Source organism: Eumetopias jubatus, unplaced genomic scaffold (assembly GCF_037043125.1).
Source record: "Eumetopias jubatus isolate StellerSeaLion01/CBP00866 unplaced genomic scaffold, mEumJub1_p1.0 scaffold_2, whole genome shotgun sequence".
NCBI classification, from domain to species: domain Eukaryota; kingdom Metazoa; phylum Chordata; class Mammalia; order Carnivora; family Otariidae; genus Eumetopias; species Eumetopias jubatus.
Window position 1 is genome coordinate 53,927,346 of NW_028274808.1, and position 14,806 is coordinate 53,942,151.

At 34.6% G+C, this 14,806-nt stretch overlaps 1 protein-coding gene across 1 annotated transcript; it reads right to left on the reverse strand.

Moving 5' to 3' along the window:
• Window positions 1–12,232: 12,232 nt before the first annotated feature.
• On the reverse strand, window positions 12,233–14,602 carry ADAM29 (ADAM metallopeptidase domain 29). The gene has a single exon (XM_028114216.2). It carries the CDS (start codon window positions 14,600–14,602, stop codon window positions 12,233–12,235), a length of 2,370 nt encoding a protein of 789 aa, XP_027970017.1.
• Between the last annotated feature and the right edge of the window lie 204 nt (window positions 14,603–14,806).

Here is a 14,806-nt window from a genome sequence, read left to right on the forward strand (position 1 = left end):
ATATCTCAGAGACTTTAATTATATGCCCAGAAATATGCTTCACCTTTAAGGGAGAACTGTTGAATTGTCAGCAAGAAAAAACAAAAATAAAATTCAGATGAAAAGAGAGGTGAACAAAAAAAGTAGTATGGGAATAAATTTAATCAGTAAATGGACTAGCTAGCAGTTAAAAATGCTAATCTGGGAAGTCTATATTTAGCAGTTTGGTTGAGATAAATCACAGAAACAAATTTAGCTATTATCTTTGAGAGTTCAGCTTTCGGACAAAGGGGAGATTTCTCTGGAATTGTTTGCCAGTATGATCTGATGATGTCTTTCCTTTAACTTCCATTTAAATAAGTATAGACTTGTTCCTTTTCCCTACTTGGACTTTCTCATTTTTCCATAGCTTTGGTCACAACCCATTCATAAAGGACAAAATTGGACCATGAAAGTTTTAATCTCTTTGGCTTAATTTAATGGCTCTATAGGACCATTCAATTACCTAGATATTAGATGGGTAGGAGGGATACAGGCCTGAGAATATCAATATGCATTGTGTGAAAAATTTGGCTCCATCCAATTTTCTATACACTGTAGACTTAATCAGATGGGTAAGACTAGGGGTTAATTGACTAACTTTATTTAATTACATGGTTTTCTTTTCATAACTGATTGTTTATTTCATCTTGTTTGCAAGCATTTAACCAAGTATAAAAGATGTATTTGTTATTTTTTGTTTTGGTGACCCATAAATAGTTGAGAAACATTCATTTATTTAAGATTTTTTTAAAGATTTTATTTATTTATTTTAGAGAGAGTGTGTGTGAGTGGGGGAAGGGACAAAAGGGGAGAGAGAAGAAGAGAATCTCAAGCAGACTCAACGCTGAGCACAGAGCCAACATGGGGCTCAAACTCATGACCCTGAGATCATGACCTTAGCCAAAACCAAGAGTTGGATGCTCAACCAACTAAGCCACCCATGGTACCCCAAAACTATATTAGCCATTGATTTTATATGTGTCTGTTGAGTCTTTAAGTTGTTTCATTTTGGTGGGGACAGTCACATGTATCACATATTTTTATTTAGGAAATTTGGGCCAGAGTAAAACCTTAATACACAGAGATAAAATCTAGTGCCTTGGATCCTGATAAGTAACTATGTTTGGCTCTTAATAAATGTGAGTAACTGAAGGAGTTACATAAGTACTTAAAACAACCACCTGTCCATATGCAGAACACATTTTTATATGATAAACACAAGAAGACCTTTTGACTAGTTAAGGAGTATATTGGAGGAGTTTTATACTGAGGAGGAGATAAAAATGTGTGCTTATGGCTACAGTAAGAATAATTACCTATAGGGTGCCTGGGTGGCTCAGTTGGCTAAGCGACTGCCTTCGGCTCAGGTCATGATCCTGGAGTCCTGAGATCGAGTCCCACATCGAGCTTCCTCCTCAGCAGGGAGTCTGCTTCTCCCTCTGACTCTCTTCCCTCTCGTGCTATCTCTCATTCTCTCTCTCTCTCTCAAATAAATAAATAAAATCTTTTAAAAAAAAGAATAATTAGCTATATTTAATAGGTCTGATAATGGAGGAAAAAATCAACCTGGGGGAAGTTAAACAAATCATGCAATGGTTTTGTATGGTTTCCTAAAAAAATAATTGGGCTCTAATTTCTATAATTAGTTTCTTGTCCCTTTATTTTCTGATGTCTCTGGGTTTCTTTGAGGATCTGGGAAATATTAGTCATCAGATAATTTTAGGGATATCTATCTATCTATTATCTATCTATATCTATCTATCTATCTATCTATCTATCTATCTATCTATCTATCTATCATCATCATCTATCTAATCTCCACAACCTCTTCTTTATCCATCAATCCATTGATGGACATTTAGGTTGTTTACATATTTAACTTATTATAAGTAATGCTGCAATGAATGTGGGAATGGAGATATCTCTTTGACATAGTGTTTTTGTTTCCTTTAGATAAATATAAGTGTGCCTCAGGGATATTCTGGGTTCAGTTTCAAATCATCACAATAAACCAAAAGCACAATAAATCAAATCAAATGAATTTTTTGGTTTCCTGGTACATATATTTACAATATCCTATAACCTATTTAAAGTGTGCAGGAGCATCACGTCGAAAAAAAAATGTATATACCTTAGTTTGAAAATACTATATTGCTAAAAAAAAAACATTATGCATCATATGAGCTTTCAGTTAGCTGTAATCTTTTGTTGGTGGAGGGTTTTGCCTCAGTGCTCATGGCTACTGACTGATTAGGGTGGTGGTTGCTGAAGGCTGGGGTGGGGTGGCAATTTCTTAAAATAAGACAGAAATAAAATTTACCACGTCAATTGACTCTTCATTTCACAAACCATTTCTCTGTAACATGCAATGCAGCTTGATAGCCCTTTACCCACAACAGAGCTTCTTTCAAAATTGGACTCAATCCTCTCAAATCCTGACACTGCCTTGGCAACCATGTTTATGTAATATTCTAAGTCCTTTGTTGTTATTTTAATAATCCTCACAGTGTCTTCACCAGAAGTAGATTCTATCTTAACAAACTACTTTCTTCACTCATCCATAAGAAACCACTCCTCATCTCTTAATATTTTATCATGAAATTACAGCAATTTGAATATTATAGTAATGAAAAAGTTTGAAATATTGTGAAAGTTACCACAAATGTGACACAGAGACATGAAGTGAACATATTATGTTGGAAAAATGGTGCCCGTGTTCTTGCTTGACTCAGGGTTGTCACAAACTTTCAATTTGTAAAACATGCAATATCTACAGTGCAATAAAGCAATGTGCACTAAAAAAAGTCATGCCTATACCCGGAAGTGGAATTGCTAGATGAAATGGTAGTTCTATATTAATTTTTTTGAAGAACTTTTATGCTGTTTTCTATGGTGGCTGCATCAATTTACATTCCCACCAACAATCACAAGGGTTCCCTTTCATACGCATTCTTGCCAACACTTATTATTTCTTGTCTTTCTGATAATAGCCATTCTAACAGATGTAAGTTGATACTCATTGTGGTTTTGATTTGCATTTCCCTGTTGATTAGTGATATTGAGCACCTTTTCATGTACCTGTTGTCCATCTGTATGTTTTATTTGGAAAAATGTCTACTCAGACACTTTGCTTAATTTTTAAATATGATTGTTGTTTTTTGTATTTGTTTGAGTTCTTTATGTATTTTGGATATTTACTCCTTATCAAATACATGATTTGCAAATATATTCTCTCATTTGGTAGGTTGCTTTTTTATTTCACTGGTTTCCTTTGCTGTAGAGAAGATTTTTAGTTAATTTAATCCCATTTATTTAATTTGCTTTTGTTGTCAGATTAAAAAAAAATCACTGCCAAGATCAATGTCAAGGAGACTACCCTTATGTTTTCTTCTAAAAATTTTATGGTTACAGGTCTTACATTCTAGTCTTTAATCCATTTTGAATTTATTTTTGTGTATTGCATAAAATAGTTATCCAGTTTTATTCTTTTGCATGTGACTGTCCCAGTTTTGCCAACATCATTCATTGAAGAGATTAGCCTTTCTCCATTGTATATTCTTGGCTTTTTGTCATAGATTAATTGACCATTTATCTATGGATTTACTTCTGTGCTATTTTGTTCCGTTGATCTATGTATGTTTTTATGACTATATCATACTTTCTTTATTACTATAGTTGAAATCAGGAACTGTGATGTCTCCATCTTTGTTCTTCTTTCTCAAGATTGCTTTGAATATTTGGAGTCTTTTGTGGTTCTATACAACTTTTAGGAAAGTTTGTTTCTGTGAAAAATGTCATTCGAATTTTGATAGAGATTGCATTGACTCTGTAGATTGCTTTGGGTAGTATGTTCATTTTAACAATATTAATTCTTTCAATCCATGAGTACAAAATATCTTTTGATTTATGTGTCTTCTTCAATTTCTTTCATTGATATCTCATAGTTTTCCATATACAGGTCTTTCACCTTCTTGGTTAAATTTTTCTAGGTAAAGCTATTTTATATGGGCTTATTTAAAATTTTTTTTCAGATAGTTATTATTGCATTGAAGAAAAACTATTTTTGCATGTTGACTTTGTGTCCTGTAATTTTACTGAGTTTATTAGTTCTAACAGTTCTTTTTATAAAGTTCTTAACATTTTCTACAGATAATCTTATGACATATGTGAATAGAGACAATTTTACTTGTTCTTTTTTATTATTTGAATGCCTTTTATTTCTTTTTCTTACTAAATTGCTCTGACTAGTATTTCCAGTAGTATGTTGAATAGAAATGGTGAGATTGGGCATTCTTGTCATTCCTGATGATTGAGGAAGAGCTTTCCGCTTTTCACCATTGACTATGATATTAGCTGTGGGCTTGCCATATTGTTGAGTTATATTCCTTTTAAACCCACTTTGTTGAGAGCTTTCATCATGAATGGATGTTGAATTTTATCAGATTTAATTATTTGCATATGTTGAATCATCCTTGTATCCCACGATAATTCCACTCTATCATGGCATATGCCTTTTAATGTGCTGTTGAATTCAGTTTGGTGGTATTTTGTTGACAATTTTTGCATTTATGTTCATCAGAGATATTGGCCTGTAATTTGCTTTTTTGTGTGTGTATGTGATGTCCTTAAATATGATGTACCACATTAACAAAATAAAGGAAAAAATCTTATGATCATCTCAATAGATGAAAACATTTTTTTTTTTAATTTACATTCCTTCACAAAATTAGTTGAGCTGGTGCTGAGCTATAGCTTTAATTAGATTGAGTTCACATGCAGTTAGCTCAACTACTAATCTCCTGCAAAGGACTGAATTTATCAAGTGATCTTGTCGATGTTTGAGTTAGAGACAGATGCGCTCTGGTTTTAAAACATTTTAGTTTACCTTTGCATTCAACTTCAGCAGAGCCCAGGAATCCAAGCACTGTGAGAATGTGCAAGACACCGAATTCTCTCCACTTATCAAAAGTATTTTCTGTGCTGCTGATTTCTCAGCAATTTTGGGGGTAGGATGTAGTTCTAAGTCACGTATATTTTATAACTGGGGTCCTTGCAAACCCAAGTTTGTTCCTCCAGCTTATACTGTTGGCAAAGTCTCAATTGGTTTCTTTCCTTTTTTTTAGATATCATTGACATATAACATTAGTTTAAGGTGTACAATATAATGATTTGATATATGTATATATTGCAAAATGTTATGTTTGATGCTGATATAAATAAAACTAATTTTTTATTTCATTTCTTTATGCTTTGTTGCTGATAGCTAGAAATTGAGCGTGGAAACTGACCTTATAATTAGCAACCTTCCTCTATTAACTTAATAATTCTAATTATTTGTATTCTCTAGGTATAAAGTAATGCCACCTGTAAATAACAACAGTCTCATTTCTTCAATTCACTTCCTTTTATCATTTTATTTGTATTTCTCATTATTCTGTCTAGCACATCCAGTAGCATGTTCAGAAGTGGCAAGGAGGTGCCATTTCTGTTTCCTCATCAATGTCCTTAGAAAGTCTTATATAATTCCATTATATATGATGTTTCCTGTAGGTATTTTTTTGGTAATATTTTTCTAGAGAAACTTGATTATACTTAGAAAACTTCCCTTTAGTTCTTGTAAGTTATTTTACAAATAGATGCTGACTTTGATGAAATAATTTTTTGCATCTATTGAAATATATTTTTCTCAGTTACTCTGTTAATGTGAATTATATTGTTTTTTAATCAAAAATACCTAAAACTTAGACAATTTGATCATGATGATACATTCTTGTTTACAAAAAAACACTGAAATTTATTTGCTATATAAATATTTTAAGAATACTAGATCTAGGCACCTGGGTGGCTCAGTCAGTTAAGTGTCTGCCTTCAGTTCAGGTCATGATCCTAGGGTCCTGGAATTGAGCTCTGTACTGGGCTCCCTGCTCAGTGGGGAATCGGCTTCTCCCTCTCCCTCTGCCCTTGCCCCCCCCCCTTGAACTCTCTTTCTCCTGCTCTCTCTCAAATATATAAAATCTTAAAAAATATGTTAGATCAACTCTCATGAAAGAAATTGCTTTGCAAATTTTGCCCAGTCACATTTGAGAATTAAGATACCTTAATTAGATACCTTAATTAAGATACCTTAAAAAAAGACTCATAAAGAGAGTTTTGAGCCATTTGTTATTTCCCCTAAAGTTCTTGCAAAATTAATGGCATATATTTCTTAGGTTTTTGTAATATTTGACTGACAATTTATCTGGGACTGGCCGCTTCTTTGAAAACTATTTCAATCTCTTTAATATTTATTTCTAATGTAGGCTTGGTAATTTAGATTGTTCAGTAAACTTGTTTATTTATCCAATCAAGTTTATTGGCAAAATAATTCCTAAGTTTTCATTATATATGCTCTTTTGTGATGTCCCCTTTTCATTTCTGCTTATGGTAACCTGTATTTTCTCTCTTTATTTTCTTCATGAGTCAAACGAAGGTTTTATAATATTTTAATTATATGAATCAAATTTTATTTTTGCTGATTTTCTCCATTGTGCATGTTTTAATTTCATTGATTTTTTCTTCCTAGTTTTATTATGACTCTCTATAATTACCTTAGATCTAAAGTGATGCTGTTTTCCTAGTTTTTTGACATGGAAAGTTAAATTAATGCATCTTCAATTTTTTCCTTTTTTTAACATAGGCATATAAGACTATATTTTCCTTAAAACACTGCTTTAGTTGAATACTATGTAACTTAATATACTGTAGTTATTTGCATTTCAGTTCAAAAATTTAATTTTTATTTTTATTCCTCCTTGACATATAGATTATTAAAAATATATTCTTTTATTTCCAGCTGTGATATATTATGATTTGTAATAAAAATAAATATTTGACCTTCATCTTTATTTTTGGCAGAGCTCCTAAACACTTAAAATTTCCTAAGTGAGGAGAACAATACAGTTGTCTTTTGGCTGTGTTAATGAGGCTACATTTGGAAATTACATAAGGATGGTGGCTGGCTGCCAGTGTAGCCAACAATGTGATTAGAGAGTTAAAACTTTCAGTCTCACCTGTCCCCAACCACCACTTCTGTGGAGGAAAGAGGAGCTGGAGATTGAGTTCAATTACCAATGGCCAATGATTAAATTAATCATGCCTAGCTAATAAAGCCTCCATAAAACTCCAAACGAACAGGGTTTGGAGAGCTTCTGGGTTGGTGAATACATGGTGAGGCACGGATAGTGTTGTACTTGAGGAGAACATTAAAGCCCCTTTCCCCTTCCCACTTACCTTGCTTATGCATCTCTTCTATCTAGCTGTTCTTGCATTATATCCTTTTACAATAAAACCATAATCTAGTAAGTAAAATGTTTCTCTGTAAGCTACTCTAGCAAATTAATCAAGCCCAAGGAGGGGCTTGTTGGAACCTCCAAACTATAGCTGATCTGTCAGAAGTACAGATGACAAATTGGGGAACAAGCAGTCTTACAGTCTTCAGCCCTTAACCTGTGTGATCTGGTGCTATCTCCCAGTAGACAGGGTTAGAACTGAGTTGAGCTGTAGAATAGCTAGCTGGTATAAGAGAATTAGTTGGTGGTGTATGGTACCGCCACTGTACATTAGAATTGGGTACAAAATCTTAGTTGGTAATCAGATGTCGACCGGTGTCAGGACTGTACCAGGCAATTGGAGTTTTTCTAGCTATCTTTAAGGAGATTGACTTCTAGGTTAAATATATAAGGTTTAGAGAAACTGCTCTTCTTGATTAAAACAATATGAAATTTGCTGGGGCTTTCTTTCTGGCCACAAAGGTGGCCTTTGGTAATAGTGTATATGCAGGTGAATCAAAGTTAATTCAACCACTTTTGAGTTTAGTATTCCCCTTCCTTATATATAGAATAGATCTAGTTTGTCACTTACGTACTGAAAGTCTTATCCTGCAGATTTATTGTCTATATTTACTATCACTATTAGGAGAATTGGGTTAAATTCTCCCTTTTGGTGATTGTGGATTTTTCTATATTTGAAGTTATATTAGTGGATGCTTACACATTTAGGATGTCCTATCTCCCAATGATTTGACTTTTATCATTACAAAATATTCCCCCTTATTTCTAGCAATGCTTTGTGCCTCAAAGTGTTCATTATCAGACGATAGGAGAATTATCACTAAATTAACTTGGTTAATATTGCATAAAATTATTTTTCAAGTTTTTACACCCTCTAGGTCTTTATTTTGAAATTGTTTTCAGTAAACAGCATTCTATTAGATTTTATACTACTAGATTTTTACATTCTGAAATATGTCAGTCTTTTACTTAATGTAATTCATTTTACATAGGCCTTATATCTACCACAGTTGTTTTTTTCCATTTTCACATATCTGAATTATGTTTGTTTCCCTCGCTTGCTTCTACCTACAGTAATCAAATACCATTTATTGTGCCTTTTTTCTTCAATTTCTTATATTTACATAATCTTGTCATTTTCATAGTTACCTTGAAGATTGTGGCATGCATTTTCAATGTCATGTATTACAACCCATATCATTAATTTACGTCTTCCCAGTCTGCTAGATGCTTAGACCTGTTAACTTAATTTGCATGCCTCCCAGCTTTTGTGATAAATATGTTTGCATTTTGTTTTGTACATATTTATAATCCATAAGATACTGTTAGTATTGTTTTGTATATTAATTTGAATTATTTTATCCACATATTTAGTGTTTCTTGTGTATTTTATACTCACCTGCACATTCGTGCTTCTTCCTGGTATCATGTTTTTACTGACTGAAAAGAAACATATTTCTTTGAGTGCTAACTGCTGGCAATGATTTATTTACCAAAAGAAAGTTTTGTTTTCCTTTATTCTTTTTTTTGTTTTAAGATTTTATTTATTTGACAGAGAGAGAGAGAGAGAGCACAAGTAGGCAGAGAGGCAGGCAGGGGGAGAGGGAGAAGCAGGTTCCCCACTGAGCAGGGAGCCCGACGCGGGCCTCCATTCCAGGACCCCAGGGTGATGACCTGAGCCAAAGGCAGACGCCACCCAGGTGCCCAGTTGTTCTCCTTTATTCTTGAAGGTTGTTTTTACAAACTAAAGAATTCTAATTTGGCAATTATATTTACAGAGTAAATATCTTATTCCATTATCTTCTGCATTCAATCTTTTTGTTGAGGTCAGCCAACTATTTAATTGTCATTCCTTTTAAACTATGATATTATATATCTGGCTGCTCTTAATATTTCTCAGTGTCTGGTTTTCAAGTTTTACTATGATATTCTTAGGTGTGTGTTTGTGTGTTTACACTGCTTGAAATTCATTGAATTTTTTGAAGTAGTGAGATGGTGTGTTTCCATGCTTCTGGGAAATTCTCTGACTTACCTTTTTTATTATTTCTATTCAATTATCTTTCTCCTCCTCAACTGAGACTCTGTTTTAATCTTTAATATTTTTGCCATGTGTGTAATTGATTTTTTTCACTGACTGTTCTTCTAGTTAATAATACAGTTAATTAAACAATGTAATCTATAATTCAAAGTGTTCACTAATTTCCTAAATTTAGATACTCTATTTTTTCAGCTCTAGAATATATATTTGATAACCTTGTATAGATTCTAATTTTCTGGTGAAATGAATCTGTCCTCTTTCACATAGTTCATTTGTTTTTCTTTCAGTTTCTCTAAAATAGTAATCATGGTGGGTTTTTGTTCATTATCATGTTTTCCACTCTCTGGATCATCTTTTAGTTAGATGACGTCTAGCTTCTCTTTTACTGCTGTTGTTGTTTTCTCTTTATTATTGGCCATAATTTCTTCCTCTTCATATGTGTGATAATTTTTTATTGTCTGCTACATGTTATTTAGAGAACCATAGGAGTTCAGGATAGAATTACCTTTGACTTCAGAAGTTTTCATCTTTCTTATGTTTGGAAGATAAGCTGAGTGACTGATAACTGCAATACAATAGCAATTGAGTTTGGTCAGAAAATAATGTAGTTTTAGCAAGACACAGATATCTTACTGTACCTTCTATTAAGAGTCCCTATGCCTCTATTTTCTCAGCTATAAAAGCAATTGGTGATTAGGTTCTGATACTCAAATCTTCAAAACTCAATTCTCTACCTTATATTCCAATCTCCTTCAAAATCAGGCTAATATTTTATTTTTTAATTTATAATTTTTTAATTTTATTATGTTATGTTAATCACCATACATTACATCATTAGTTTTTGATGTAGTGTTCCATATTTTAAAGGGAAGGCAATACATGTCCTTTAGGAAAATCCCCTTCCACTAGGTCTTTGCCTCCTGAGTACAACAGACTATAGATATTTCTTCCTTTAAAAGCTTCAGTCTGACTCCCCAGCCTCCCACAGAAGACGTAAAATCAGCAAATGTGATGTAGAGAAAACTGATTTTGAATCTGATGTCTGGTAAGTGTCTAATCTGTCAACCTGTTCTCTTTTACCACTAGAGTTTTCAGGTTTCTCTTTCTTCAACAGAGGCCTTCTAACTGGGAGGGCCAAGTTGATCTTTACTTTGTATTCAGAATCATCACATTACAACAGTCACTTTTGTTTCAGGGGAAAAAGTATTAAAATTTCTCATTGTTTTCCTTTCTTTGTAGTTTTTTTCTCTTTAAATTTTTTATTGTTATGTTAATCACCATACATTACATCATTAGTTTTTGATGTAGTGTTCCATGATTCATTGTTTGTGCATAATACCCAGTGCTCCATGCAGAACGTGCCCTCTTTAATACCCATCACCAGGCTAACACAAAACCCCCCACCCACCTCCCCTCTAGAACCCTCAGTTTGTTTTTCAGAGTCCATCATCTCTCATGATTCGTCTCCCCCTCCGATTCCCCCCTTCATTCTTCCCCTCCTGCTATCTTCTTCTTCTTCTTTTATTTTTCTTAACATATATTGCATTGTTTCAGAGGTACAGATCTGTGATTCAACAGTATTGCACAATTCACAGTGCTCACCATAGCACATACCCTCGCCAATGTCTTTTCAATCTTCATTTCCTTCACAGTTCTTTGATACTTCAAAAATATAATTTAAAAATGTATTTGATACTATACAATTGTTTTTACAGTTGTTTTCTGAGGGGAAAAAAAAGAACACTTTATCTCCCAAGACCTACCTAGAATTGAAAGCATTTTCTTTATCTCATTTTATAACCAAAGAAACCCCAAAATTTGAGACAACTGTTATTATCATCCTATCCTTTCTTTTTTTGGTTGGAAAATTGCAATAAATCTAAGTAATTTACTAAAGATGGTAATGGTCAGTGGTAAAGAAAATCTCAAACAAAAACTTCTGACACCTCCTCACTTCCACTTCCCTCATTATACCAAGATTAGTACTGTCACAGTCAGGATTCAGACAGAAAAAGTAAAACCACATCAGTGATTTTAGAGGGATAGAATTAAGTATAAGAATTGGGTAAACATATATGGAAGAACAGAACAAGTTAAGGGAGACATTGTGATGCTAACTGGTGAGTAGCCATGAAATAATAACTGTAATTTCATTCAAAGAGTTAAGGAGCAAAGGGAAAAGCTTGGGGGTTACTTAAATCTAAAAACTGAAGGGCTAACTGCATGGATCTGAGATTCAGAACTCTGACAGTAGGTTCTGCTAAACTGGTGAAGATTTGGGATGTTAGTAGAAAGCTCAAAGATCTGAGACTCAGAACTCTGAGAATGACACACCAGACAGCTATGCTGGTATCTCTCAGGCTGACAATGAAGTTGGTTTGGAGTAAATTAAAAAAAAAAAAAAAATATATATAATATATATAGTGTGTGTGTGTGTGTGTGTGTGTGTAGATGCACATATATATAAGATATATACAAATAAGTATTATATATATAAAAACTAAGTATAGCTGCAGGTGTAAAACATGTTATTGAGGTGATATTGACATATGGAAAGCAAATAGAACTCCCAGATTTCCAAACTCTCACTCCTTCTCCCTGTTGCAGATCCCTATAGGAAGAGGGCTGGTAGAGCAGAAATTTGGTCCATGCAATGAATGTACAAAATGGGAAGGGGACTTGAAACTGAGAAGCAATAATTTAAAAACTGGTACACAACCCATGTGCCATGTTTTTTCCCGGAAAATATAAAGAAACAAATTTTAGGAAAAATGAGTCTTCTAATTGCTTAAAATAATGAAGAGTAAGTAGAAATATTCCAGGGATTACCTTTTTTAATGCATACTTATTTGGGTACACTTTTTATGCTTGATGAGCTTTGTTTCCCACTTTGACTCTGGTGAACCGATATGCTAGATTGACTCTGAACACTTTGCTGTGTTTTTGGAGTCTGACTTGGAGACTTTGGAGCTTTTTGCAATGGCTCTGCTGTCTGACTCGGAGCCTTTTGCAGTGGCTTTGTAGGTTGTGTTGGAACCTTTTGCGGTGGTTTTGCAGGTTGAGTCAGAACTTTTTCCTCTTTCTTTTTTCTCTTCAGACAAAGGCAAAGAAGACAACATAATAAGAGAAGCAACCAAAAAAGTGAGAATATTAACAGGTGACTCTTCTTTAGCCTTTCTCTCTTAGGGGGTGGGCCACTATCAACACTACCTCCATTGCCCCTTATTAGGCAGTTGGGTGGGTCCCACATATAGTTGCAATGGCAGTGATGTTTATTGTTGCAAATGCCCCTCATGTTACAGAACTTAGGTGAACAATTACTATCCAAGTGAGATATATGGACACACTTCCTGTGAATGCAGACATGTTCTGGGCCACACTCTGTGCCATCTTTCACGTAACCAATATCAGGTTTGGGCATCCCAAAGTGGTAGTCGAGACCCCAGCAGGTGCTGTCATTGAAGTGAGACTGATACACAGTAGAATGGTCCCTCAAAGAGGGAATTGCTTTCACATCCGTACACTGAAGTCTCCCACACAGGACATCTGAGATATTACATTTTACATATGAAGACAGTTTGGTACCACAGTTACCAAAACGGTCACCAACAGTGTTTATATTTTTGTAGCAATTATGACTTGCACTCTTTGACTCTTGGCCAAAAATCTGCCTACACAGATCATTGCGGTCATTACATTTCTTCTCATAGCAATAGGCACTTTCATTACAGGGAATTCCATCCTCCACATATACATCATCTGGGCACATAGGGGATAATCCATCGCACCATTCTGGAAGATCACATTCATTGACCTCTTTTCTACACATTTTTCCAGATGGTAATAACTGGCAGTCTTTGCAACAAAGTCCAAAAGCACAAGTAGATCCATAAGTCATAGTGCAGTTTGACAGACAACAGGCATCTTTTGCACAACTCTGTAAAGGTCCACAGTCACATTCCTCTTCTTCTTCAACAATACCATCCCCACAACGCTTCCTTGAAAATATATCCTTTGTGTATATATTGTAGAGCATACATTTTGCTTCTATTATAGTATATAACCAAAGAAAAGAAAGACTACAATTGCTAAATGAAGTTATTGGTGGGTTTGAAGTATGCATTATACATTTTAAGTACCCACATGAACAGTAATGACCATCATGATGCATACCCAAATTATGGCCAATATGATGAGCTATTGCAATTGCAATCAAGTTCAAGCTTCTGTCTACATTAGTAATAATTGCACAGCTATAGAGTGCTTGACACATTCCGCTAACAAAACCTAAACCAGTCATTCCTCGTACTGTTTGATTTATAAAAAGATGTGCAGTATCATGCGGCAGGCGGGCAGCAAGGTTATCATTTTTCCAAACACAAAAATAACTCAGAGATCTCCTTATATTATTAACTTCAATGTAGTTTTTTTTAGTCCAGAACTCTATACCAAACAGTAACATTTTAATACCCAAAACCTCATAAATGGAATCCACTATATTTATCATAGTATATAGATCTTCATTATACTTTGAAATATTCTTTTTTATATGAAGATATAGAGTATGGTCCACCACCACTACTAGTTCAACAAGAAACATATGGCGCCACCAGGCCACATAATTACTTTGCTTCTGAGTGGAATTATTAATCTCTTGAGACTCCAGTTGGGGTAAAATTTCCTCTTGCACAAAGTCAGAGTTCATTTCTGGAAATTCGGTCTCCTCACTCTCCATTTTATATACCAGATGTTCAAATTTAGTAGAAAAAGTCATGGGCTTAATTTCATAAGCAATACCATTTATCTGTAACAATCCTTGAAAGCCACCGAAACAGTAACTGAGGGCAACCAGGGATTCTGGGTCCCCCTCCACATAACCATGATAGTAACAGTCATTCTGAACAAAGGGATGGTCCTCAACGAGAGCACCTTGGTCTGTGTAGGTGAACACTGGGAGGTGTCTGGACAGCAAATACTTCTTGACCTTCATGTGGACAATGTGTCTCTTGCCCCCAAAATGCAGGCTGTAAGAGAGCCAGCCTGAAGGCTTCATGCCTCTGCCAGTGCCAAGTATCTTCAAAGGAATCACCACTTCTGGGGGACTATGGTATTGGGGGTGCTCAGCCTGGGTGTGTCCACAAAAGGACAGAAACACCCCAAGCCAGTGTAGCAGAAGTATGATTCTCACGTCCAGCAGAGCTTTAATCATAGTCATTATGAAATCACCATTATGGAAACATTAGTCCAGAGAAGAAGACAGGCAAATCTGGGGGTCATAGATGCTCTGGCTTCTTAGCCTGAGATGGTCAGTGTGCAGGGCTAATTATTAAGAATCTGTCTTCTGGCAGAGTTGAACCATTAGAGTATCAGCCCTATTAGTAAAACAAAAAGCAACATGTGGATGAAAGTGGCTATGCCT

What these genes read in the sequence shown, in the direction of transcription:
- ADAM29 (XM_028114216.2), bottom strand. Translation starts at nt 14,602, where the DNA reads ATGACTATGATTAAAGCTCTGCTGGACGTGAGAATCATACTTCTGCTA.